This window comes from Panthera leo, chromosome C1 (assembly GCF_018350215.1).
Source record: "Panthera leo isolate Ple1 chromosome C1, P.leo_Ple1_pat1.1, whole genome shotgun sequence".
Classification (NCBI taxonomy): Eukaryota; Metazoa; Chordata; class Mammalia; order Carnivora; family Felidae; genus Panthera; species Panthera leo.
The window spans coordinates 220312082-220339609 of record NC_056686.1 but is presented as its reverse complement, the minus strand read 5'-3'; the positions used below and the strand labels follow the sequence as shown (position 1 = coordinate 220339609).

At 58.5% G+C, this 27528-nt stretch overlaps 1 protein-coding gene across 1 annotated transcript; it reads right to left on the bottom strand.

Annotated features, from left to right (window-relative positions):
* Positions 1–1636: 1636 nt before the first annotated feature.
* Positions 1637–27528, bottom strand: D2HGDH (D-2-hydroxyglutarate dehydrogenase). The gene is given in 11 exon segments (XM_042950863.1): positions 1637–1986; positions 9522–9687; positions 12376–12518; positions 15001–15144; positions 16551–16719; positions 17204–17397; positions 18184–18323; positions 19754–19811; positions 26810–26881; positions 26884–27170; positions 27288–27528. Coding segments are annotated over 10 exon segments (1623 nt in total). The 5' UTR covers positions 27161–27170; positions 27288–27528; the 3' UTR covers positions 1637–1726.

Sequence of the window (27528 nt, the reverse complement as noted above, 5' to 3'; positions counted from 1 at the left end):
CATGGTCTCATGGTTCGTGGGTTCAAGCCCCACATAGGCTCTAAACTGAGAGTGGGGAGCCTGCCTGGGATTCTAGAACTCCCTCCCTCTCTGCCTCTCCCCTGCTTTCTCAAAAATAAACTTAAATAAAAAATAAATACATAAGCCAATCAATCCTGGCAGAGAGCAGGCGGGAGCAGTTGGGGACAGAGGAGGTGGGCCACCCACCAGGAGGTGGGTGCCTGTGTATGTGTGTGCCCACATGTATGCATGTGCGCACCGTGTGTGCAGAGGCCTGTCTGTGGATTGTGAATTGTGCAGGGCGGGCCCCACGAGTGAACCACGGGGCCAAAGGTGCACCACTTCCCATTCTGACATCTGAGGGCCGGCTCATCCTCAGGGACAGGGAGGTTCCTCCTGCCACCTGCTCCCTATGACCCCCAGTCATTGGGCCACTTCTCAAAGCCCCACCCCTACACTAGCAGAAAACACCTAAAATCTTAAGCCTTTTCATATTTCGTGCATTATTTTTTTAATTTTTTTTAAGTGTTTTTATTTACTTTTGAGACAGAGAGAGAGCATGAACAGGGGAGGAGCAGAGAGAGAGGGAGACACAGAATCTGAAGCAGGCTCCAGGCTCTGAGCTGTCAGCACAGAGCCCGGCACGGGGCTCGAACTCATGGACTGTGAGATCATGACCTGAGTCGAAGTCGGACACCCAACCGACTGAGCCACCCAGGCGCCCCTTTCGTGCATTATTTTAATTCTCACAGTGAACCCTCTTAGTCATACGACTATCCCTGAAAGTCATTTTGGAGCCACAAAGCCCTCACTGTATGTCACTAACATGAACTGATTACTTAGGAAACCCACGTGAGGCCAAACCCATGGGCCCAGGAGGCGGGGTTTTAGGTTACTCGGAGCGATGAGGACAGGGGAAGGGGTCAGGCCTGGGGTCACTCTGTCGGCCCTCATGTTCCAGCACTTAGGGAACAGGGCACACAGAGGCACCTCACCGCAGCCTTTATGAGATTATTTTCCAGTAAAAGAAACAAGGAGAGTGTCGTGATTATTTCCCATTTTTACTGGAAGTTCATGACGGCCAGAAAGCGAAAACATACCCAACCTCAGACCTCCACAGCCCCAGGAGGCCCCAGGGCAACAGCAACTAGCAGGCCAGGGCCGCGGAAGCAATGTGCCCGGGCCTGGCCCCTGGCCTCACTGACCTTTGATGCAGAAGACCAGACACATCACAGCAAACCACCGAGACGAAAAACTAATGGCTGACCTCTGACAATGGTCTTGCCAATGCACAGACCTTCCAGAAAATGGAGGAATGATGCCTTCCAGGGCGGAGACTGTCCCTGTCACTCTGGCTCAAAGGTGACCCTGGTGACCCGGGACGGACCCCACACAGAGCTCATCACCTCTGCCGGGGGCTCACGCCACATGGGGGACAGGACCACCCACGTCCCCTCCCACGGCTGCAGCTGGTCTCCGGAGTGGGCAGAACTGCTCGCCCACCGGCCTGCCCGGCACGTGCAGCAGGAGGCCGCCTCCCAACCTGCAGAGGGCTGGAGGGCGCCCGCACAGAGGCTGAGCAGCACAGCCGGGAGGGACCCGCCCCCCCCCCCCCCGCCCCCACCACGCCCCCAGCCAGCCCTGCAGGCCCACTGTGACCAGGACAGCAAGACCAGGACAGGACCAAGGCCCCTCCCATGTCTCCCACTGGCCCTGGCAGGCCCTATCAGGCCTGGGCAGGTAGCGTCTTGTAGGGGTTCAGGATGCCCTTGGGGTCCAAGAGGGCCTTGAGCTGCCGCATGAGCCGCAGGGCCTCGGGCGGCTTGCTGTAGCCGAGGACGCCCCTCTTCTTGAAGCCCAGGCCGTGCTCTGCGCTGACGCTGCCCCGCTGCTCGGCCGTCCACTCGTACACATAGGGCTCCAGGGTGCCCAGCACCGAAGGGCTGAAGGCCTCTGACGTCACGTTGAGGTGCAGGTTCCCATCTCCTGCAAGGACAGGGGCGCTGGGTCAGGCAGGGCAAGCTGAGACCCCTTCGTCGGTACCCCCAGTCCTGCCCCTGCCCTCACGCCTGCTTCCTGCCCTCACACCACTGGCCACTGACCTGCAGTGACAGAAGTGGCCTGCTGGTGACCGCTCCTGTCTTCTGGGAGGTCTCTCCGAGTCCTCCCCTCTGTCCTCGTGGCCCTCTCTGAGGGCTCCCAGCCAAGAGTCACTGACCACCCGTCCAGCTGGTGAGAGCACCCGTGGTGGTCCCCAGACCCACCTCTCCCACGGTACCAGGGAAGCCCCATCCCCGCCCAGCCAACGCCCGCCACAAAGTCCTGGCTCCCAGCCTCCCCCTCAGGTCTGCTGGGGCCCGGCACTCTCTGGCCTCACTGAGACATCCAGATGCGCCCTGGCTCTGCCTCTGCCCACACGCACCCCCCTCGGGGTCCCAAAGCAACGACGAGACACAGGATTAACCTGAGACAATGGGGGCAGGAGAGGGGGCTGCAGTCTGGCCGGAGGAGAGCCTGGTGCGCCCACCTCTGTGGGGCTGAGGGGAGGAAAGGGACAACACAGAGCAGCCACCAGCGCCCAGAGGCAGGAGGGAGGCGGACTTGCCCGCCATGAGGCCCTCACCCAGGAGGTAAACGTTCATTTGCTGGTGTGACCGCCATGCAAAGCCAGCATGGGAGCCACCGCAGATGCGCAGACAGGAGGCCCCCGTCCCAGACTCGGAGGTCAGGAAGGTGGAAAGGGCCGAGCAGAGCAGACGGTGCGTAGGGCCCAGGGAGGGTTGCCGCCCACCCTGAGACGCAGGGAGCCGGGGCGCCAGCAGGAGGGGCCCCTAGAGGCTAGAGTGGCAAACCCCAGGCAGCACAGGGGGCACAGGGGGCAGGGCTGAGGCCTGGGACCGATGACCCAGAGCTTCTCACACCCCACCTCCCTCCCTCCGGGTGTGTCAGGGGTAGGGAGCAGAGCAGGTACCCTCTCCCACCAAAGCGGTCCCACGGACGCACTCAGGGCAAAGGCACCAGAGCCCCACCAGGGAGCTGCCCGGGAAAGCCGGTCCACGCACACTGCCCGGGTATGCTCGGCCACAGCCAGAATTCACACCACCTCAGTGCTCCCGCGGACCTTGAGCTAAGAACGCGAAGATTAAAGAGGTTCCAGCTCGGGGACCCGGGTCCCCACCCCCACTCCTTCTCCCTGCACAAGGAAGTCACCCAAATAATTCCCACAAAGCCCTAAATACAGGAGCCCACAACAAAAATGACCTGCACACAAGGAAAGCAACCACCATGAGCAGGAGCCAGCAGAGTCCAAGGCACAGACTTCTGACCCTGTAACTTCCGGAAACTGAACACAAACGTGTCATATGTTAAGAGTAAGAGATAAAAAAGTATAAAGAGATAAAAAGAGATAAAGAGTATAAAACACTGACCAGGCAAAGTTCTTAAATATCTAAGTCAATTTTCTAGAAACAGAAACCACAAATCACTGAAACATAACAGTCAATGAATGGCTTCAAGGCACATGACTCACGGCAAGAGATTAATGAGAACGTGAATCAAACATGGGAGCTTGATGCAGCGCCGGTCAAAGCCGGGGACAGCAAGGGACATGGGGGGACACGGGGCAGACAGGGCCGGGAGACTGGGGGACATGGGGGATTCAGAGCCGGGAACAGCAGGAGAGACACGGGGACCACAGGCTGCAGCCCTGGGGACACCGGGGGACGTGGGGGGGGGGGGGACACGAAGGAGTCAGAGCCAGGAGACCAGGGGACACAGGGAGTCAGATGTGAAGAGAGAAGGGGAGTGCAATTTCTAAAACCAGAGCCCAAAAGACTGCAGGCAGGACGTGCAAACGTTCACCCAGACAGACCAGTGACCCCAAAGCACCCCAAAGACAAAGAGAACACAACAGACTCCCTTTGTGGGGGGAGGGCAGCATTCTCACGGGGAGCTGACTTTGCAACAACACGCGAGTCACAGACGGCAGGACGCCTTCACCCTGCAGACAGGACGGAGCCGTCAACCAGACGCGGGTGCGTAAGTCCACTGGAAAAGACCTTCGCAACAAAATCAATACGTTGTCAGGCAAATACAATCTGTGATGTTCTGTCACCTACTGCCCCACACTAGTGGACACTCAAAGCTGAGATTCAGGGAGAGGCTGTGACACAAGACTGAAGAAGGACCGCAGGCCGGCTGAGCCCGGACAAACACGGAGCACGCGAGATAACATCATCTCTTTTCTCAGAAAAGAAAACTGAAATAGACCCCAAGAAACCGTGCGTGAACCAGGAGAGGACAATGACAATGAAAGTCACGGGTCTCAAGGTCCTTGCACCGTGTCAGTCGGGGATCTCGGAGAAGCAGAGCTGACAGGGTGTGGGCCCGCATACAGATGGGGAGCGAGGTCTGAAGGGAGCGGGTCACACAACTGAAGGGCCTGGCGGGGCGGGCCAGCAGGCAGCTTGGGTCCGAAGGCGGTGTGGAGGCAGAAGTCGCTCCTCCTCTGGGGACCTCGGTCTCTCTAAGGCCCTCAACTGATTAGATGGGGCCCAGCCACATTACGGAGAGTAATCTGCTCTGCTTACTGCTGATTTAAATATTAACATTATCCAAAAAACCCCTTCACGGTGACACTGAGGCTGGTGTTTGGCCGCGGCCCAGCCACACAGACACATAGAATTAGCCAGTCCACAGTGTTTAGAAGGAGGAGGATAATGACACTGATTAACTTCAAACTCCGATAAGCTAAGGGTGCACGTGGCACCTGAGGCCGGTACGGAGGACAGACACACACGTACGATTCCCTGATTTGTAAGTGGGACAGGTTCAAATGAGGAAACAGAGTAGGCAAGAGAAGGCAGTAAGTCAGAGAAGAGAAACGCAGGACGGGAGGCCCACAGTAAGAGTGGGAGTCCCGGAGCCCAGCGGCTCCAGCAACGAGAGTGACGGCAGCAGAAGGGCCACCCTGAGCCGGAGAAAACCGAGAACGAGCAGATCCAAGAAAAGCCCCCTGCCCTCCCCGTCTGCCAGAGAGCAAGACACAGACAGGCCAGGGTGTCGCCCCCGCCCCCGGAAAGGAGAGCCAAGCCCCGGGCGGCCGTGGGCCCCGACCGGCCAGCCGGACCGCAGGGGTCTGCGCGGCGAGCCCACCATCCCTCCGGCGCCCGGTGCGCACACCCACCTCCCCGCACTCTGCCGTCAGAAGCCCAAAGTCGCCTGCCTTGCCTGGGACCTCTCTAAAGACGTGGTGTCCTTTGTCACGATGCTGCATGAGCCCCGGTTCTAACCGCCTGAGCCACTCACCGCTGAGCCTCCCTGGCGTAGGCCTGATGCACAGCCAGTGAACCTGCATGGTCTAACGTTCAGGCCCAGCCCAAGAACGTAGGAGGGCAGAGGGGACAGCTAAGCTTTCTCTCCCCTCCATGGAGTAAACAACATGCTCGAGTTTAAAAGCAACGAACGTTTATTTGTGTGTCCCGTGTCAGAAAGTGGTCCAGGTTCATTCTTCTGCTGTCCAATCTTCCCGGCACCACTTGCTGAAGAGACTGTCTTCATTTCACTGGATACTCTTTCCTGCTTTGTCAAAGATTAGTTGGCCACACATTTGTGGGTCCAATTCTGGGTTCTCTATTCTGTTCCGTTGATCTCTGTGTCTGTTTTTGTGCCAGTACCATACTGACTTGATGATTACAACTTTGTAGTAGGGACTGAAGTCTAGATGAGACCTATCAAAACCCTAGAGGAGAAAACAGGCAACAACCTGTTTGACCTCTGCCGCAGCAATTTCTTACTCAACATGTCTCCAGAGGCAACAGAAACAAAAGCAAACATGATCTACTGGGACCTCACCCAGATAAAAAGGTTCCGCACAGCAAAGGAAACAATCAACAAAACTAAAAGGCCACCGATGCAATGGGAAAAGATATTTGTGAATGACATATCAGATAAAGGGTAGGTATCCAAAATCTATAAAGAACTTATCAAACTCCATACCCGAAAAACAATCCAGTGAAGAAATGGGCAGAAGACCTAAATAGACACTTCTCCAAAGAAGACCAACAGACCATCCAAAGACGGCCATCCAAAGATGGCCAACAGACACATAAAGAGATGTTCAACACCGCTCATCATCAGGGAAATACAAATCAAAGCCACACTGAGATACCACCTCACACCAGTCAGGGTGGCTAAAATTAACAACTCAGGCAAAACAGATGTTGGCAAGGATGCGGAGAAAGAGGATCTCTTTTGCATTGTTGGTGGAAATGCAAGCTGGTGCAGCCACTCTGGAAAACAGTATGGAGGTTCCTCAAAAACTTAAAACTAGATCTACCCTATGACCCAGCAATAGCACTGCTAGGAATTTACCCAAGGGATACAGGAGTGCTGATGCACAGGGGCACATTTACCCCAATGTTTATAGCAGCGCTTTAACAATAGCCAAATTATGGAAAGAGCCTAAATGTCCATCAACTGATGAATGGATAAAGAAATTGTGGTTTATATATACAGTGGAATACTACATGGCAATGAGAAAGAATGAAATCTGGCCATTTGCAGCAACGTGGATGGAACTGGAAGATATCATGCTAAGTGAAATAAGTCAGTCAGAGAAGGACAGATATCGTATGTTTTCACTCATATGGGGATCTTGAGAAACTGAACAGAAGACCATGGGGGAGGGGAAGGGAAAAAAATAGATAGAGAGAGGGAGGGAGGCAAAACGTAAGAGATTCTAAAATACAGAGAACAAACTGAAGGTGGATGGGGGGTGGGAGAGAGGGGAGGGTGGGTGATGGGCATCGAGGAGGCACCTCTTGGGATGAGCACTGGGTGTTGTATGTAAGCGATGAACCATGAGAATCAACCCCCAAAACCAAGAGCATCCTGTAAACACTGTATATTAGCCAACTTGACAATAAGTTATATTGAAAAATAAATAATAAAATAAATAAAAATTTAAAAAATAACAAATAAAAATAAACCCACGAGGTTTTCAGCATTGAAAAACAAAAAAATAATAATAATAAACAAAATAAAATAAAATAAAACAGCAAGCGGCAAACTGTGTAACAAAGAAGCCCCAACTCCTTGCCATCTACTAGACACGTCTAAGCCATAAGGATGGAAAACGGTCGAAAGTCCTGGGAAGAAACACATCGTGTCAGGAAAACAACTAAATGCAAGGAAGCCTGTGTCACTGCACAGTATCAGTCAAGGCAGGCTCCCAGGACAGAGCGATTCCGGGGCCCAGAAGAGCCTGTCGTGACAAAAGAGCCCACCTACCAGAATGACCGATGTGACCTCCCTCCATCTTCACCACTCACAGAGCCACAGAGCCTGCGGCCGCTGTGAGGCTTTCTGACCCCCGCTCAGTACGCAGCACCCGGGCACGACCCAGCGCTCACACAGCAGGTCTGTGTGCACAAACACTGGCCCCCTGACCGCGGAGAACACGCTCTCCACGAGGACTCGGGAAATGTCAGGAAGCCGGGCCACTACCCGAGGGGCACACACGGTGTGACCAAGCTCACAGGCTTCTATGCAACAAACAACAAGTCAGAAATTTTAACAACAGCTAGAAAACTCCTGTACGTTTGGGAATTTACAAACACATTTCTGCCTAACTGATGGGTCAGAGAAAAGAGAACGGGAATCAGAAAGTACGAGGGAGGCTGGCCAGAGTCCACAGAGGAGGCTCTCAGAGCCGAGTGGGGCCGGCCTCGCCCTCCGCCCTGTCCTCTCCCTGGAGCCCGGGGCCGAGGTCAGGACGGCAGGCAGCTCAGAAACCAAAGGGCGGGAGAGGGGGAGGAGGGCCGGCGGGCAGCAGCGGAGCCGGGAGCCCAGATGCCCAGCAGGCGGCACAAAGCGCCCGACTCTGGCTCCCTGGCGCACCCTCCTGGCCGAGCACACAGACGCCGGGGCTCCCGGGCCGGCGTGAGCAGGTGCTGGCCTCACGGACCCTCAGACATCACATGGAGTCTGACAGGTCCACACACAGAGACACTACTGAAGACAGTCACCCCTGGGGTCCGCGAGACTGGTGCGCAGAGAGAAACCTAAATACTTATGCTAGAAAAGAAAAAAGGCTGAAAATCAGGCAGAGTACTTGACTTACAGTCAGAAGAGCCGCAGGGCAGGCTCAGTGCAGAAGGGAAGGAGGTAATAAAGGTAACAACAGAAAAAAAGAGAAAACGAGGTGCAGCGGAAAGGATCAACGGAGGACGCGGTAGGACCGACAAGCGTGAGAAACAAGAGGGAGGCGGCAAAGAGGAAACCCCATCGGGACGGAAACCGGGGCCACCCGTGAGGGCCGACCCGACAGAGGAGCAGGAGCGGGATCAACAACTTTGTGCCAACACGGCTGAGATTTACAAGAAACGGACAAACTCCCAGAAAGCAAACTTGGCAAGAGCACTCAGCCAGGACGGCCCCACGGCTGGTAAGGACACGGGTCCGTGCTCAGCCCCCCGCCGCCCAAAACACAATACGCCTCCGGCCCTGAAACTTCACTGCCAGCTCCCAGGGGACAGTCAAGGAGGCGGTAACGCCAACCACTCAGACCCCGCTGGGCCCAGAGGGAGAGGCCAACGCCCAGCTCGGACACAGCGAAGGGACCTTACAGGATGGCCAGGCCCGGAAGGCCACCGAAAGAGCCCCGTGCAGAACAGAGGCACGTGGACCACGCAGGGTGCAGAGGGCCGGGCCGAGCCGGGCTCACCCGCGGGTCACAGCCCCCCTGCAGGAGGGGGTCTAGGGTGCACCACCCCACAACCACAGGAAACCGTGCCCGGGTCGCATCCGCAGACACAGAAGCAGCTTTCCACAAATTCAACACCCTCCTCGACTCACAGAGTGGGGGCCCGACTCCGCCTCTGGCCGTGACGCCATCTCCGTCGGTGGCAGGAGCCGCTGTCCGTGCCCCTCGAGGAGCGGGCTCTGGCCCGGGGGCTCCAGCTGCACGTCCTTGCCCCCGGCCCTAGGTGAAGATGCCCTCCGTGCCCGTCCCCCAGCCCCCCTCTGGGAGCCCACCGCGCAGACGTGGCTTCCTCCAGGCTTCCTCCCTGAACGCTAGGTTTGCGAGCCCCGTGCCTTTGCCCGCCAGCGTTCCCGTTCAGTGGTCTGACAGACCGGAGCGTTTACTTCGATGTGGTCCCAGTTAGCAGCCCCCCCTCCTGTGGTTTACACATCTGCGTCCTGATGAAGAAATGGTGCCCACTGCGAGGTCATCATGCTCTCGGGTCCTCTCCTTCACGAGGGAGAGTCTGAGCCACGCGGACAGCGCCACGGGGGTGTGGGTGGTGGCTGCCCCCAGCCCCTGGCCATTCTCACCGTCCTCGACGCTGGACAACCTCCCCCCCCAACCGCCCACTCTGGGGGCCACCAGCCGGCACCACACGCCCTGCCTCCGAACCACAAACCAGGTCCTTTCCAAAATACCCAAAGATCCATGAAGACAATTAGGGTTCTCCCAGGTCCCAGGTTCCCCCATCACTGCTGACCCCGGCGCAGCTCACCCAGGTGGCCGTAGCCCACCACGTGCTTGGCCCGCGGGCCAAGGCGCACGCGCAGGTCAGTCACAAGGTCGTAGAGCCTCTCGGTGGGCAGGGAGAGGTCGTACTTGTACACGTAGCCATCGCGGCTCAGCGCCTCCGAGATCCTCTCCCTGAGGGCCCACAGCGCCTAGGATGGACAGAAAACAGGCAGAGTCAAGGGCCGCCGCGAAGGGTGTCTATGCTGATGGCAGTCAAAACGCTGGGGCCTGGGGGGACTGGGACAGTCATGAGGGAACTTTCCGGGGGACGGAAGCGTTCTTGTGGTGATAGGCACGGGGATTTGATCCAAGAGCCAGTACCAGATGGGGCCCCAGAACGTGGCCATGGCTCGCTCGAGGACACTGCAGGTGACAGGGTGGGAGCTGGTTGGGGCTACCGGCAGGCAAGGAGCCAAGTGAAGGCAGGGTTGGGACAGGGAAGACCCTGCAGACGGGGGGGACAGGGCCACAGGGATACGCGGGCTGTGGGGGACCCATCACATCACTGCCCTTCCAGATAAATCCGTCCATGGGTCACTGCCTAGGCTTGCTGACCTGTCACCAGGGACACCTGAAGTCCTCACGATGGAGCAGAGGACAGGCAGCGCCAAGCAAGCCATCGCTCGGCTGCAGGGTGGTCGCTGTCCTGCCCTCCACATGTCCCCCGGATCCAGGAAGCGTCATGGCAAAATTTCTACAAGTAAGGACTCGTGCCCTGGCTTTTTCACACGATCACAGTGCCAGGACCGCCCCCAAAGGAAGAACAACAGCCCCTCACTCCCGTGGACCCCTCGCCACCCCGGACCCCTCACCACCAGGCAGTGTCCCGGCTTCCCCAATTCTGTCATCGGCGTCAGGGGTCACTCCAAGATCCCTCTGCCTCCGACCCTCAGCAGCTCCCTCCGCCACCTGCCTCACACGCACAGAACCCGGCAATGACCCCACACAGCCCGCTATGCTGCTGGACCGCGAGCTGGAGCACTGCAGGGCAGTCCGGCTGCCCACGGGCTCCTCCATTCACACCCACCACACCCTTCCGTGGCCACAGACCTGCCCTCCCCCCCACCGCCGCCTGCCCACCCTGCCCACCCTGCCCACCCTGCCTCGGGGCCCTGGAGGACCACTCCTGCCTCTGTCCTGTCTTTGCTCAAACGCCCCTGTGGGGACATCCCCCACCGTGTCGTGCCCTGCCCAGCCGGCACTGCCCAGCTCCTCCGTTTGAGAACACGGCTGTGAAGCCAGCAGTCCAGACGGGGCAGGGACCAGCGTGGGCACACGTGGCGGCCCCGTGGCCGCTGCCCCCACAGGAGGAGCGGCGGCGACCCCACCCCAGCGGCCGGCTCTCGGGACTCGCTCTGAGCAGAAGCAGGGAGCACTGGCTTTCCCGCTGTCCTCCTGCTGCTCAAGCCTCGGTCGGCGGAGCGGAAATGCCCGCGTGTGCAGGACAGGGCGGGAGCCTCTGTTCTCACGGCCCCCGGGGCCTGCACTCCCACCACGGACGGACACTGCATTCAGGAAGAAGTGAGGGCGTGGAAACACCGGAAAGGAAACAACTATGCCTGTGGGCAGAGAACAGCTCCGAGCCGATCCGGAGACTGAAGGGTTTGCCCACGTTTCCTGCGCTGGCGCTGGCTGCGTGACACCGCGGGGGAAGCACAGGACGCCCCTGCCTGGGTCTCCCTCAGTGGTGACGTCACCCAGTGGAGACGACGGGGCCATAGAGGCGGGAAGACGGTCAAGTGCCCTGAGACCCTTCGTCAGGAGAGGGGCTGAGGCACTGACAACGTCTGACCCCTTTGCTAAACATACAAATAACTGAAGAGAAAGGCTCAGCGATAAGGCGGAGAAAGGAACCCACTGAGCAGACAGTAAGGGCCGGCCTGAGACCCGCCCCGCTCGCCCGCACGGCCTCTGCCCCCGCCCCTGGTCAGCCCCAGCCCTCCCACCACCCCGCTCCTGCCGGCTGCTCCCACACAGCGCCCCAGGGACCACGCTGCACAAACTGGGGAGGACGGCACACAGCACCCCAGTCCCCCAGTGACAGTAACGGTGACGATGGCTCCCACAGCCATGGCTTCCTTCTCCCTCCTTTGGCCTCAGAGCCGAATGATCTCTGGTGGCAACCTCAATGCCCTCTCCCAGGCAAGTGCAGCCCTCGAGACTGCCTCAGTTCTAGGCACACCTTCCCACGTCCCCTGGCAGCTCTTTCTGCCTTTTTTTAAATTTTTATCTATTTTTGTGAGACAGAGAGAGAGAGAGAGAGAAGGTGTAGGGGAGGGGCAGAGAGAGAGGGCGACACAGAATCCGAAGCAGGCTCCGGGCTCCGAGCCGTCGGCACAGAGCCCGACGCGGGGCTCGAACTCACGGACCGCGAGATCGTGCCCTGAGCCGAAGTCGGACTTTCAACCCGACTGAGCCACCCAGGCGCCCCATCTTTCTGCTTTTGTTTAAGATACTGATGATAGGGACACCTGAGTGGCTCAGTCTGCTGAGTGTCCAACCTCAGCTCAGGTCATGATCTCACGATTCACGGGTTGAAGCCCCACATCGGCCTCGCTGCTGTCAGCGCAGAGCCTGCTTCAGATCCTCTGTCCTCCTCTCTCTGTCCCTCCTCCACTTGTGCTCTTTCAAAAATAAATAAAACATTTAAAACATAAAGTAAAATAACACAGAACATGACTGATAAAGACAGACACCCAAAAGTGTGCTTGCAGAGAGCGAGGGACACCTGCCCACATCCGGACAGCGCACACCCCGAGCCGGACACACGGCACCGTGCAGACGTCCTGCACCAGTTCAGCACGACAGAAGCAGGGAGGGGCCAGCGGCACACGCACCTTGACTTTCAGGTGGTCTGTGGCCACAGTCCCATCCGTCACCAGGCCGGAGCTCAGCACCTGCTCCAGGAAGTCATTCAGCTTCTCAGCATCATGGCCTGCTCTGGAGCCTGAGGTCTCGATCAGAACATAGAAGGGACTTTCTGGAAGGCACAGAAAGCAGGATGAGCAGAGGCGAGGCCGGCAGACAGACAGTCAGGATGGGCCTGGGCTGAGCGTCTCCGACAGCCCCGTGGGGCCATCGGGCAGGCAGCTCACACAGCAGGAAGCCTCTGCTCAGTCTAGAAATAGGTCCTTCAGGGCGCCTGGGGGGCAAGTCGGGTAAGCGTCCCACTTCAGTTTGGGTCACGATCTCACAGCTCATGGGTTCGAGCCCCGCGTCGGGCTCTGTGCTGACAGCTCAGGACCTGGAGCTGCTTCGGATTCCGTGTCTCCCTCTCTCTCTGCCCCTCCCCTGCTTGCACTCTCTCCCTCAAAAAAATAAACATTAGAAAAATTATTAAAAAATAAATAAAAACAGGTCTTTCATGGGGCGCCTGGGGGGCTCAGTCGAGGAGCACGTGACTCTGGACCGTGGGGTTGAGCTCAATCCACGCTGGGTGTAGAGATCACGAAAAACAATAAACTTGTAAAAATCATCCTAAAATAAAATAAACAAAAAACAGGTCTTCCACTGGAAGAGAGACCACGCTCCCCAGAAACACATGAACTACCACATGACACCACGAAACCCTCAGCACTGGCGCCTGGATGGGGCCCCTCCCACAAAACCACACACGGTGGGGAGGCCACGGGCTAAAGGAGAGACCCCCAAGCCCACGTGGCCCACTGTGCCCGCAACGCTCAGCAGTTCGTGCAAAAAATGCATACTAGGGGCACTTGGGTGGGGGGCTCAGGGGAGCCTGAATTTCAACTCAGGTCACGTTCCCAGAGTCATGGGGTCAAGCCCCACATCAGGTTCCACACTCAGCACGGAGCCTGGTTGAGATTCTCTCTCTCCCTCTCCCTCTGCCCCTCTTCCCTGTATGTACACACCCATGATCTCTCTCTCTCAAAAAAGAAAAACGTGTACCGTTTACCCAAGATATCTTTTTTGAAGTTTAAAAAAAGGTATGTTAGTAACTATAAGAAAACGTTCAGCTTGTTTTTTCAAGGCTACTGTAAGTTTATCTTTACACTTGTTGAAATCACAAATAAACTCACTGAACCGCCTTTTCCTTCAGCACTACATTGTCCCTTCTGGGAAAACACGACAAGTTGGTCCTACTGTAAACAGAACAGTGTTTTCCAGAGAGTGGCTTTTTCCATGCTGAAATGCACATTCTGCTCTTAAATTTCTCACACGTCATAGAAAACACGGAGAGCTTTTACATTTCTATTGGCTCCTTTTCCAATTACAAAAGTAAAACATGATTATGAAAGGAGTCTTAGGGGCCCCTCGGTGGCTCAGTCGGTTGAGCGTCCAACTCTGGCTCAGGTCATGATCTCAAGGTTCGTGGGTTCAAGCCCTGCATCAGGCTCTGCGCTAACAACATGGGGCTTGCTTGGGATTCTCTCCCTGCTTCCTGGTCCCTCCATGCATGCCCTCTCTCTCTCAAAATTAAATTGTTAATTGATGGACTTTTAAAATTTAGAGCATAAAGATCTTTCCATATTTATGACTATTTTGAACTAAGTTGTGACCCCCAAACTCCCACAGTGAAACCCTAACCCACCCCCAACATGACTATATTTAGACACGGGGCCTTTTGGGAGGTAATTAAAGCTAACTCAGGTCAAGAGTGGGGCTCTGACCCCACTCGTAAGAAGAGGGAGGGGCACCAGGAACCCCACCACCACCACCACCAGGAAAGGCCACGTGAGCACAGAGCTCCGGGCCGTCTGCAAGCCAGGACGAGGGCCCTCGCCAGAACCAGCCCTGCAGCCTTGCAGTGCCACCATCTGTTAGGGCAGATCTCAGAGGTGAAAGTACCAGGATCTACAGGTTCCGAGGCACAGACACTTTCTGCAACGTGGTATCAGCGTCCCGTGTGCTGGTCTGGAATGAACCGGCTGGGATCTGTCACGGACAGATACTCCTCTGAGTCGAAGAGAAGCGTTTCTGACGAGTGCACCTGGGTTCTCAAAGGCCCCGGCGCTCTGGCACAACCGGCAGCACCGACGGGACCCGCACTGGGGGCGCATTTAAAACGCGCATAATCGGGGCGCCTGGGTGGCGCAGTCGGTTAAGCGTCCGACTTCAGCCAGGTCACGATCTCGCGGTCTGTGAGTTCGAGCCCCGCGTCAGGCTCTGGGCTGATGGCTCGGAGCCTGGAGCCTGTTTCCGATTCTGTGTCTCCCTCTCTCTCTGACCCTCCCCCGTTCATGCTCTGTCTCTCTCTGTCCCAAAAAAAAAAAAAAAACAAAAAACAAAAAACATGGAAAAAAAAATTAAAAAAAAAAAATAAAACGCGCATAAAGGAATTCTGCACTCAGCCAGTTGTGGCGACACCGGGGCCACGGACACACCGACCTGCCCAGGTTCCTGCCACACCTTCCCAGGTTGTGGGCAGGACTGACGGCCTGCGAGCCTCCCCTGTGACCCAAGGCCCGGAGGGGGTGCCGCCCGCCAGCTGGGGTCAGTACCTTGCACCGGGCTGGCGAGGCGAAGGTGGTGCGTGACCAGCCACATGCACTCGGCATCCATGAACTCATACGCGGATAGGATCTCACCCAGCAGCCCCTTGCAGGTGGTGAAGGTCTGCAGGACCTCAGAAAAGCCCGGACAACCTGCAAAGGGTCAGAGCCTCAGGCCCCAGAGCCCACGGCCCCCGACACCCACCCCATCCCCCCCCTTACCGCGGCCACGCCGACCCCAACCCCAGGGGAGGGCGCTGGGCGAGCTGGGCAGCCTCGGGAAGGTGGTGGGAAGCAGAGGGGCCGAGATGTAACGAGAACGCAGGGCTAGTGTTTGGGAACGGCTTCGTTGTAGCTCTCTTCCCACAACCAGCACTCGGCTTTCCGTGGGAAATTCATCTGGGGCTTCAAGACACAGCCAGGCCCAGCACAGGCCCGGGTAGCTCGTCTGCCGGCGGCCGGAGGCGACCCTGCGGCAGGAGGGGTGGGATGCACGCAGCCTTTCAGAGGTGAGGCAGGGAGAGTCTGGGGGGGGCGGGGAAGTGTGTCCTGCACAGCGCGAGGCTGGCAGGTGCCTGCTCTGCACATCCAAGGAGCACATGGAGGTGCCATGGCAGGGACGACAGGGCACGTGGGGGTTCGGCAGCGCTCATAAATGGAGATCAGACGGGAAGAGACTGCCCAGACGTGACAGGAGTGTGAAAGGGTGGAAAACACGGCAGAGCGAGAGCACACACTGGAAAGTTGTGTCGTGGGTTCAGTGACAGCCCTGAGGGACAGGAAGACAGGAATCTTCTAGAACTGGTGAGACATCAAGCCACAGGTGCAGGAAGCTCACGAGACCCACACACAATGCGCCCCAAATCACAGAAGACCAAAGACAAAAAGACCTTTAAAGTGACCACAGAACAGAGCGCCAGAGTCCCCGGAAGCCACAGTGGCGGAGGGCAGCCGGCCTCCCCGTGACCACCAGCACGAGCCACAGGCCACACAGTGACGCTCGACAGGAGGAACAAAAACAAACCCAACGTGCTTGTGGACCAGTGACAGTGTCGTCACGGGGGGGGGGGGGGGGAACGAAGTCACCGCAGACACAGCGGGGGACAGAGGACGCGTCACGAGGAGCGTGTCCCAGGTGGAAGGCCCGACGTAGGAGGCATGCAGCGAGCCGACGGGGACGGGCAGCGACAGGGCAGGCGGTGCGTCCCCACAGGCGTGACTGATTCCCCCACAGTAATGAACACACAAGAAATGACACGATCTCCCCCAGCATCTTCCAGCATAAGCCACTTAAACAGCGGACCCAACGGATGGAAGAGCCGAGCAAAGCCCCAGTTTTGTTACAGAATAAAGTGTGCTCTGCACCAAGACAGGACAGGGTCCGCTCCAGACCTTGCTCTGGGAACCAAGGCGGCCAGGTCCTGACCCCTCTGGGAACAGAGAGCGAAGCTGGGAGAGGCAGGAGCGGCCTCCCGAAGGGCCCCCACCCCTGCACCAACGGCAGGGCAGCCGGAGGAGGCGCGGCTCCGAGCCGTCCACCCGGCGGCCGGCCCACCTACCGAGGAAAGCCACACTCACAGCCCTGGGCTTGGGCGGACACAAGATGGACACAGCCGTGATGACCCCCAGCGTGCCCTCGGACCCGATGAAGAGCTGCTTCAGATCGTAGCCCGTGTTGTCCTTCCGCAGGGTGCTCAGGCAGTTCAGGACCGTGCCGTCCGCGAGAACCTAACGGGCGAAAGAAGCAGGCTCGGCCCTCGGTCACAGCAGGTTCCCCTCCCCTCCCACCACCATGCTCGGTGGGGCGGGGGGGGGGGGGGGGTGTTGCCGCAGCCCAGAGCCGCCTCAGAAAGCAGAGCCAGGCACGGGCCCCCCCACCCCACCGCACCCCGGAGTGGTTCGGGAACGCGGGGCCCGGCGTTACTTAATCAGGCTGAAGGAAAGACTCATTCCCCCAAAGCCAGCAGACCCCTGAGGGAGGCGGAGAAGGGGGCGCAGCCAGGTGCAGCTGAGGGGGCATCGGGCCCACCCCCCCCCCCGTGTCTCGACCTCACCCTGCACCACCCCAGCTGTCCCTGCAACCTGCACAGCGGCCCAGCAGCCCAGCCAGGACAGGGCTCCCGCGGACCTCACAGGAGAGCACAGTCCGTGCTGGGAGACGGCCAGGAGGGCCGGGGGGACACAGGACGGCGGACGGCGCCCCCCAGCTCACCGCTTCCAGGCCCAGGACGGTCCCGTGAAGCGAGCCGTAGCGCAGAAACCGCAGGCCGCCGGCATTGGTGGCCACGTTTCCCCCGATGTGGCAGCTGCCCTTGGCCCCCAGGTCCAGGGGCATGACGAAGCCCCTCTCCTCCACGTGACGGCTGAGATCTTCCAGGACACAGCCCGCCTGGCACACCAGGGTCCCTGCCGGGCGGGCAGAGCTGACTCGGGGCGGGGGGGACGGGGGGGGGGGGGGCTCCCGGCCCCACAGGAGCAAGGACTCATGGGGGAGGGCCCACAGGGGTCAGCCACCCGAGAGCCGTCCCCCCACAGAATCCAGGCAAGGAAAAGGCATATGTCCCCCCAAACCAGAGAAGAAAACCCTCATGTACGCTCACCCTCGTGTGGGAGGGACAAGAGAGAGCAGTGTTCTCAGGAGGGCTTCGGAATGGCCGCCGGGTGGACGGCTCGGAGCCGCGCCTCCTCCGGCTGCCCTGCCCTTGGTGCAGGGGTGGGGGCCCTTCGGGAGGCCGCTCCTGCCTCTCCCACAGGAGAGGTCCCAGGGGACCCCCACCAGGGACACGTGACGAACCTGACGACAGTTTGTGCTTTGGGTGCTGCCGGCAGGGAGCAGGACGGGTGCTGTGCCCAGGGCCCCCACCACAGACGTGTCATGCCGGACGGACAAGCCACGGGGCCACTGGGGCCACTGGGGCCGCTGGGCGGGAAGGGTCTGCACGCTGGCTTGTGCCTCAGACGGGGCACCGCATCCACAAGGGCAGACAGGGCCATCTTGGCCAGAAAAATGCCAGGGTCACAGGGACTCACAGCCCTCCCCTTCACCACGAACCCCCAGCACAGGCCCCCGAGTGACCAGCTGAATGATTCCCCAGGGCACACACACACCCAGAGGGCCGGGCGCACAGAGCGGGGCCCCCGGGGCCCCGCCACAGGCCGGCAATCAAGGCACCCCGGGCAGGGTGGGCTTACCGGACATGTCGTGGAAGCTGATGACCTGGTTCATCAGGGCGGTGGACAAGATGACCTCATCGAAGACGGGCACGCTGCCCCCCACCATGCCTGTGTTTCCCCCCTGCGGGTTCACGGCCAGGTTCCTCTCGTGACAGTGCCTGAGACATGCACAGGGGGCATCAGGGCCCCCCGTCACGCACAGCGTCATCCCTGCAGGACAGCACGCAGGCCAACACCCGGCTGTGAGGCCACTAAACCTTGCTTCCGTACCCTCTCTCGTTGGCCGCGGCCCAGATGGGGGAGCCTCCTGGGTCCCCACGTGGGACGAGTCTGAGGAGGCCCGTGTCTGTCAGAGACTGCACGGAGCGCGAGGCCGGCACTCTCCCAGATGCCAGACAGGGTGGCACGCGAGGGCGCCCCTCTTCGAACAAAGTGCCAGTGCCAGCCGCACCCCTGCTGCTCCCCAAGAGCCACTCAGTTCCCAGCCCCCGGGCTCCTCCCCCCCCACCCCACCACGCTCCACACACGTCCACGTCACGGTGGCACTTCATCCGCGGCCAGGCTCCAACTCCGCAAAGGCCTAAGCGGAGGGCCCATAAGGGTGTGGCTTTGCAGAAGGAGCGCACCTGCCCGCGGGAGGCAGTCCACGCACGCACATCACGTGGGCCGCCCTGGCAGGTGGAGAGCCCCCCGCGGTGGGCTGACGGTGAGCGTGCGTGGGCCCACGTGCGCTCACGGAGGCCATTCCGAAGCCGCGGTTACGTGAGCGTAAAGGTGCACGGCCCCGCTGCGTGCTCTCTGGCAGCTCCGGGAGGCCAGTGAGCCGCAGAGCACCGTGGGGTGCACCCCCTCACGCACTGGACGTGGCGTGGAAGAGTCAGCGCTGGGGGCACGACGCGAAGTGAGTCAGACGCAGGAAGGCAAACACTGTATGATCTCACATGTGGAACCCAGAAAACCAAACGAACAGAAACAGGCCCACGGAGGACAGAAGGCTGCCAGCTGGGGGGGCGCGGATGCAGAGGCACAAGGTCACGGTTATAACGTGCATCGGTCCCGGGAAGGAGGCACCCACGCACGGGAAGTCAGGAACGCTGCAGGGACCGTATGGGGACCACACGTAGTCACGAGACCACCTGCTAACGGGTAAAACTATCAAAACACGGCATCATCCCCCGCAGGCCAACAGGACACTGCACGTCGATTACACTCCAACCTCAAAAACCGGCGTGGGAGAATAATCAGCATCTAGAAACAGGCGCGGACACGGCCAAACGGGGCAGGGGAGAAGGCGTCACATCACAGACACAAGGCAGTAACAGTCAGAAACCACACCAGGGCAGATGAAACAGAATGTCATCGGCGGTTACTTCTGGAGGGAAAACACTGGTTGCTTTTGCAGTATTTTCCTTTATGGTTGTCTATGTTTTCCAACTGTTCTAGAATAGACACGACGGTTTACTGACATAAAGCCATCAAAGAACGCCGTTTGCACGGCAAGGCCAACCCGCCCCCCCCCCCCCCCCCCCCCCGGCCCCAGTCAGCTCCAGTCCGCGGGTGAGGCCCCCGCCCGGGGCGGGCTCCATACCTGAGGATGTGGGACACCTCCTCTGTCGTCCGCGGCCTCAGCAGCAGCACGCTGCTCCCTGCAACGCCAAGGAGCACGTCACACACGGAGGGCAGGTCAGTGTACCCTCCGAGCGACGCTCCTCTGGGGGGGCGACCCGCAGGGGCACCGTTACCAACAAGCCCACAGACCTCAAGGACGAGAGCGGGGTGTCAAAAATGGGTCCCGTCTCAGCCCGCAGGGGGGTGGGGGAGACCCCAGCATCCACATCCAGGCCCGGACCCAGGGCAAGGGGCGCCCGCCAGGCTCGTGATTCCCTAACTGTAACTCTCTTGTGCGGAGACACTTGAGACTCCAAGTCTCCCGTCGCTGCCCACGCCTCCACCGCCAGTGCGAGCTCGGGGACGGTCTGCCAGAAGAGGCCCAGTCCATCCCTCGTCCATCCCTCCACCTGCCATTATTAGCTGACTTTCCACCCACAGAGGGGCTGCCCTTCCCTCTCACATACTTATTCGATCATACCCATGGGGCCTCGTGGGCTCTTACTGGATGCACCAGCTTACACACCAGCCCTCTGCTGCCACGACTGGTCTGACGCCCAGATGTGGCGGCAGGAGCCCCTCCAGGCCAGCCCGTCGGTGTTCCTGACCACTGCCTCCCCAAGATGGTCAAGCTCCTCTCTGCCCCTTTGGCTTTGTTAAAAGTACGGAAGTAGGCGAGGGGGCTTCAGAAAGGCAGGAGGCACGCTTCACACGGGATCCTCCCATCAGTGACTTTTCACGGAGCCTCACCATCTGGCTGTAGTTTTTATCTTGCTCCCTTTTTTTTTTAGGAAGGAGTAAGTTTTTTGGGTTTTGTTTGTTTCTTTTGTTTTCTTGAGGGAACTCAGGCACACATGGGGGAGAGGGGCAGAGGGGGAGAGAATCCCAAGCAGGCTCCTCATTCGGCACGGAGCCAGACGAAGGGCTCAGTCCCACAACCCTGGGATCACGACCTGAGCCGAAGTCAAGAGGACGCTCAACTGACAGAGCCACCCAGGAGCCCCAGGAAAAAGTAAGTTCTGCATATTTATTATCCTTGTTTTATTTTATTTGATTTTATTTTTTATTTTTGAGAGAGGGGCTGACAGAGCTCGAGCAAAGGAGGGGCAGAGAGAGAGGGAGACACAGAATCCAAAGCAGGCTCCAGGCTCTGAGCTGTCGGCACAGAGCCCGACGTGGGGCTCGAACTAACAAGCCGTGAGATCATGACCGGAGCCGAAGTCAGACACTTAACCGACTGAGCCCCCCAGGCACCTTTTATTCTCCTTGTTTTAAACGTAATTTAATTACATATCTATGTAACTTAATTTTTAGTAATGGCTGTGTTTTACAACTGGTCTGCAACAGAATTCTAAGAGTTTTTTTTTAAGTAGGCCTCACGCCTAGTGTGGAGCAAGCACAGGGCGTGACCTCTCGACCCTGAGATGAGGACCCGAGCTGAGATCAAGAGTCGGATGCTTAACCGACTGAGCCACCCAGGTGCCCTCTAACAACTGTTTGATAACTGGCTGTCCAGAGCCAGGGCAGGCCAGCTCCGGCTCACCACTGCCCCAAGGCTCCAGGAGACCCTGGGATTGCGGGGACCACCTGATGACACGGGCCAGAGGGAGGCAGCCGTGGAGGTGCTGCTGGCTTATTTCCGTGTTTTCTCTCGGAACGTGTGGGAGGAACCCAGGAAGGCATCTTCAGGCAGACCGCCACCAAGGTTCACTTAAATTCAGCTGTGTCCCCGTCTCCTTTCTTCCTTATCTGTGTGGAGACTCACGGGTTGAGGGCTTCATGAGAGGAACAGAAAGGGGGAAAGCAGGAAAGGCTTCGCTGCAGAGGGAACAGCGCCAAAGCTCTGGAGGGGACGGGACAGGGAGGAGTGGAGGCTGAAACCCGCGGCCCCTCTGGCCATCCGCTCTCATCCTTGGGCTAGAGGAAGCAGAGTGGGTGGGGCACAGACACCTTTCCTTGGTCCAACCAGCATAACTAGTAGTAGGCTCGGGCAGAGCTCCCCTACCCGCCCGGCTCCCACTGTCCCCCACCCCGGGAGTTCGTGACTCAACCCCCCCCCCCCCACCCCGGGGAGAAGAGTGTCCTGAGCGGGGGTGGCGGGCAGAGCCAGGATCCGAAAGGGGATCAGGGTGATGGAGGAAACACAGGATTACCAAATCATCCAAATAAAGTGCCCATCGGGGCAGAAGAGAGGGCGTTTCCCCATGTGGGCCCCTCTGCCCGTGCCGGCAACGGGAGGGGGTAGCAAGCTTCCCCAGAGCCTTCCACCTGGGCCCTCCGTGCCATCAGCGCCTCCCAGCGCTGTCCTCAGCTTCCTTGACACTCCGCTCAGGGAGGATTCTTTTCTGTTCTAATTCTTTCATTCTTTTTTCTATTTTCTGTTTCTCTAGCAGCTCATTGTTGTGAGTTACCTCCTTGAATTGGAGAAGACACATGGTTCCTACACCTTCGTAACCTGCCAGTCTCATCCACCAAGGCCGTGAGCTCTGTATCTGTAAGATGCGCGTGCTTTTTCGCTCCGTTCAGCTGTTCAGCCTGCACGTCTGCAAATCCCTCTGTCCGTTGAGAGCCACAACCGGCTGAGCTCAGGGAAGGCCTTCGTCGACGCCAGATCCGTGGCGCTGCCATCTTGGCATCCTCTGTGCCGGTGTCACGTCCGGATTCTGAAAGCCCCTTGGCATTCGGTTTTCATCAAACAAACCATGTCTGCCCTCCAGCCCTGCTCCTTTGGGACAGCACAGTCCAGGGACCCTGGCCACCCGTGAAGACCCTGCAGGCTTCAGTCACCTACTGCAGGGATCCCAACGGTGTCTGTGTGCCCACCCTGTGTGTCGGGGCCTGCTGAGGGCACGGAGAATGAAAACAGGCAAGATGTCCCACTCTTGGGACATTTACCTCATAACGGGAGAGGAAATGCTCTAATATGTCAACAGCAGGCACCCACAGAGAGAACAGAAAATCATCAAAGACACGGCTTGGGGACATGGCCCAGGACTGCGGGAAAGGGTGTCTGAGCGGAAGAGGCCCCAGAACTGCCCAAGCCAGCAAAAGCCGCACACGGGTCAGGGCAGCACAGCATCCAGCCCGCCGTCTGCCAGCAGCTCCCTCACCCAGCGGAGAGCCACGGTCGGCCCAAGTTCTCGCTGGGGCAGCCGTTTCCTGTGGCTTCTGAGCCTTCCTGCCACCTTCTCCCTCCACCATCCCGACTCCCCGGCAGAAGCTGGCTCCTCTCCCACACTCTGGATGCCACCGGGCTTGCGGGACGGAAGGCACCCACCTGGCCCACGGCCCCTCCCGGGTGTGGGAGACCGCCCTCCGTGAACGCACGTCACCCACCACAGCAGACAGACCCCAGGGCTCCCAACTGCCCCACAACAGACATGGCCCCGAGGGCTCCCAGCTGGCCATCAGCAAACCCGGGACTCTTCTTTCCACACGCACACCTGGCACCCGAGCCCATCTCTCCTGACGGCCCCTTGAAGACTCACGCTGTGAGTCTTCTCCGAGCTCCTCCGGGCTTCCCTGACTGGGCCGTGAAAGCCTGTGCCCCACGCGGCAGCCACGGTCAGGCCACGGGCCCCTCTCTTCCCAGGGCCTCCCAGTAGCTCCCCATCGGCTCAGGGGAGAAGCCAGGACCCACACGGCCCTAGAGGTCTCGACGACCTAGCCCCTTGCTCTCTGACCTCCCCTCCCCTCCCCAACCCACCACAGCTGCACACAGGTCTCACGAGCCCACAAACACGCCAAGCGTGGCCTTGCCGAGGGCTTTGCACTGGCGATTCCGGCCCCGGAACACCCTCGTGCCCCGAGAAAACCTCCTGTGCTGGCCTCCCGGGCCCTCACGGCCACCTGGCGTGCAGCCCACCCCGTTCGTGCCCCTGTCCCTCAGGTCAGCCTCCTGTACGTCTTCACATTTGGGACCCCCAGACCCGCACTCGGTGAGGCGCTCACTAAATCTCTGGGATTCACCTCTGAGCAAGTGACCTAATGTTTGGGCAAGATATTTAATGACAGCTTCCATTTCAAATAAAGACTATGCTTTAAAAAATTATGAAGCTCTGGGGTGCCGGGGTGGTTCAGTCAGTTAAGTGTCCAGCTCTTGATTTCAGCTCAGATCATGATCTCACCATCACGGATTCGAGCCCTGAATTGGGCTCTGCACTGACACCGTGGAACCTGCTTGGGACTCTCTCTCTCCCTCTCCCCTCCACCCCTCCCCTGCGTGCACGCTCTCTCTCACAATAAATAAACCTTTAAAAAAGAATCACGAAGCCCTAATCAGCATTTACTGGCTGTATCTTCTATACAACTCCAAGATTAAAATGTTAAAGTGTAGTTTAGTTTAGAGCTGCTTTCTCCCCCAAAGAAAGCCACGTAAAGGGCTATTTCGAGAAAAATTCAACAAACTATTTCAGCGGACACCCACCGCGTGGACGCTCGGAGGTGGGCTGGCTGCAGTGCCAGCCTCCCGAGTCAGGGTCTCGGCAGCGGGGGGTCCCCCACGCAGGCACACACGATGTGCAGCCTTGCAGGCGGACAGGCCGTCCAGCGTGAGGCTCCTAGGAAGGGCCCCCAGGGGACAGCCCACCCTTGCCCAGGTTGAGGAGGCACACGGTCTCCATCCCAGGCACCATTTCCACCCGCTCTGGAGGCCCGGAAGGAAGACACCCCAAGCCTCGAGCACCAAGCACACTGGGTTCTTACCTCCAAGGTGGGAGCCCCTCCCCCGTTTATGGGCAGTGGAGCTCAGGTCCATCTGGCCAAGGGCCAGCCAGGCAGCGGTGCCAAGCCGGGATGGGGGCCCGGCCCGGCTGAGCCTGGGGTGGACAGCACTCTGTCCTGCTTCCAGGAGGAGTGCACGTGAGCCTGCAGACCCTGTGCGGGCGGAGGGCTGTCGGTGGGGCCACGTCACCCCTGTGGGGTCCCCACTTAGCAGGCAGGGTGGGGCTGGGAGCCCTGCTACTCTCAGGCGCTTGGCCCGTAAAGAACAGGCCAAGGACTTCCCGTGTCTCCAGCCTCCTCACAGGAGCCGCCTACGTTGCCTGAGCCCACACCCTAATCCCACTCGCTCAAGACCACGCACCGGTTCAAGACGCACAGTATTTCCCAGCTGCTGTGGACCCTCCTCAGAGTTCTCCCCACCAACAGCACAGCCCTTGCAGGGGCTAAGTCCAGGCCCAGCCTGCAGACAGGGCTGCCCGGCCCATCCAGGCATTATGTATTTAAATACGTTACTTCGGTATATAGCAACCCAGGCCTTCCTAAAGAAGGAAGAAAGATACACAACCTAACCTTACGCCTTAAAGAGCTAGAAAAAGAGCAGCAAATAAAACCCCAAACCAGCAGAAGACAGGAAATAATAAAGGTTAGAGCAGAAATCAATGCTATCTAAACCCCCCCAAAAAACAAAAAAACAAAACAAAACAAAAAAAACCCAGAAAAACAGATCAATGAAACCAGAAGCTGGTTCTTTGAAAGAATTAACAAAATTGATAAATCCCTAGCCAGTTTGATCAAAAAGGGAAAGGACCCAAATACATAAAATCAAGAATGAAAGAGGAGAGATCACAACCAACACAGCAGAAATAAATACATTACTTCGTGGGGCACCTGGGGGGCTCAGTCACTTGGGTGTCAGACTTCGGCTCAGGTCGTGATCTCACGGTTCGTGAGTTCGAGCCCCAAGATGGGCTCTGTGCTGACAGCTCAGAGCCTAGAGCCTGCTTCGGATTCTGTGTCTCCCTCTCTCTCTGCCCCGTCCCTACTCATGCTCTGTGTGTGTGTGTGTGTGTGTGTGTATGTGTGTGTGTGTGTGTGTGTGTCTCAAAAATAAATGAACATTTGAAAAAATAAACAAATACATTACTTCGTTGTAAACTGGTTGTCTCCTAGGTCTCTTCAATACTACAGCAAAGATGTCGTGCTGGGTTTTGATCATTGTCTGAGTAGACAGGTTACGTTACCGCTGAACACGTTTCAGGAGAGAAGAGACTTACAAAATCTTTCTCATGGGAAGGGTATGCTGGGTCTGGACGGACGAGAACCACCAAGCAGGTGCCCAGGCGTGTGCTGGTGCGGACAGGTGTGGTGAGAGGAGGGAGGCAGGGGTGGCCAAACAGCAGCCCCACACCTTGTCCCAGCGACATGCCAGGGGCAGAGGGTCCACGTCCTGTGCCTCAGAACCTGTGCACCTGACCTCATCTGGATAAGGGTGTTTGCACATGTAATTAGACCAAGGATCTAGAGACGAAATCATCCTGGATTCGGGGGGATGACAGGGGTCCTTACAAGAGAAGCAGAGGGAGACCTGAGACACAGACACACATGGGGAGAAGCCACGTGAGGATGGAGCCGGAGACCCATGGAAGCCGTCACAACCCAGGGACGCCCGGGGCCACCAGGAGCTGGACAAGGCAGGAAGGAGCCTGCGCCAGGGCCTCTGGAGGGAGCACGGCCCTGCCCATGCCTTGATCAGACAGACTACATCCTGTTGTAAACCACCCAGTGGGTGGCTGTTAGGGCAGCTGCAGGGACCGGCACACCCCCCCAGAGCAGCCAGGGGACACTGCTTTTATTCGCAGATGTCACATACCACCAATAAACCTCTATGAATTTTGTTCTCAGAACACTTTAAAACCACAATACAGCTTTTCTTCAGTGTAAGAAAGGCTACGTGGGGGCACCTGCGTGGCTTAGGTGGTTAAGTGTCCAACTTTAGCTCAGGTCATGATCTCACGGTCCGTGAGTTCGAGGCCCACGTCGGGCTCTGTGCTGACAGCTCAGAGCCTGGAGCCTGCTTCGGATTCTGTGTCCCCCTCTCTCTCTGCCCCTTCCCCTGTTCGTGCTCCGTCTCTCTCTCTCAAAAAGTAAAAAAAAAATAAAAATTAAAAAAAATAAAAATTAAAAAAAAAGAAGGCATATGTGACAGTCACCCCGTGGTCCTCTACCCGGAGCTCAGTGCTGTCTTATCTCCTCTCACTGCTAGCACACACCGCCGTCCTCCTGAGGGACACGGTGTGCACAGACCCTCACTCACCTCGGACCGTTCGAAGCCAGTCCACATTTGAAGCCTCCAGCACCTCTGGGTCTGTGATGACCCTGCCGGGACGATGCGTTCAAAGGCTGCCAGGTCTTCCCCAGACACCACGGAGAATGGCAGCCGCTTCACAGGGTAGCGCTCCCGGGTCAGCATCACCTCCGGGGCCCGGGGGGACGTGGAAAAGCCACTTCTGTAGACCCGGGGGCTGGTGGCCGTGGCTCCCCACGGGCTGCCCAGCCTGGGGATCCTGGACGTCCCTGCCCATGTCCTGTGCTGCACAGAGGCTCCCAGAGTGCACGCCGCCTGCCGCCAGAAGCGCCACCCAGGCTGCACCAGATGGGGTGCCATCGCCCTTGCCCTACAAAAGCAAGGGATGGGACCTGTGACTCTGAAACACTAGGACCTGGGAAGAGGCAAGCACCTGCCCGGAGAGGAGCCCGAGGCGTCCAAGTCCGGGCCAGGTCCAGGAACAGACCTGCTGTCCAGGGGGGAGGCGGTCCGAGAGCAGGGGCGCTGCCCTCGATCCTGACCCGGGCTGTTTTCCTGCAGGACCCCCCTCTCGGGAATGCCCTGAGTTGCACACCTGGCTGGGAGCCAGCTGCGCCACCCTCTGACAGTCTGACATTTGCCGTCACAAAGCTGTCTTTTAGCCCCTCGCCCTTCAGGACTAAACCAGGCCTGAAGACACGAAAAGGGGTGGAAGCCACTGAGTACAA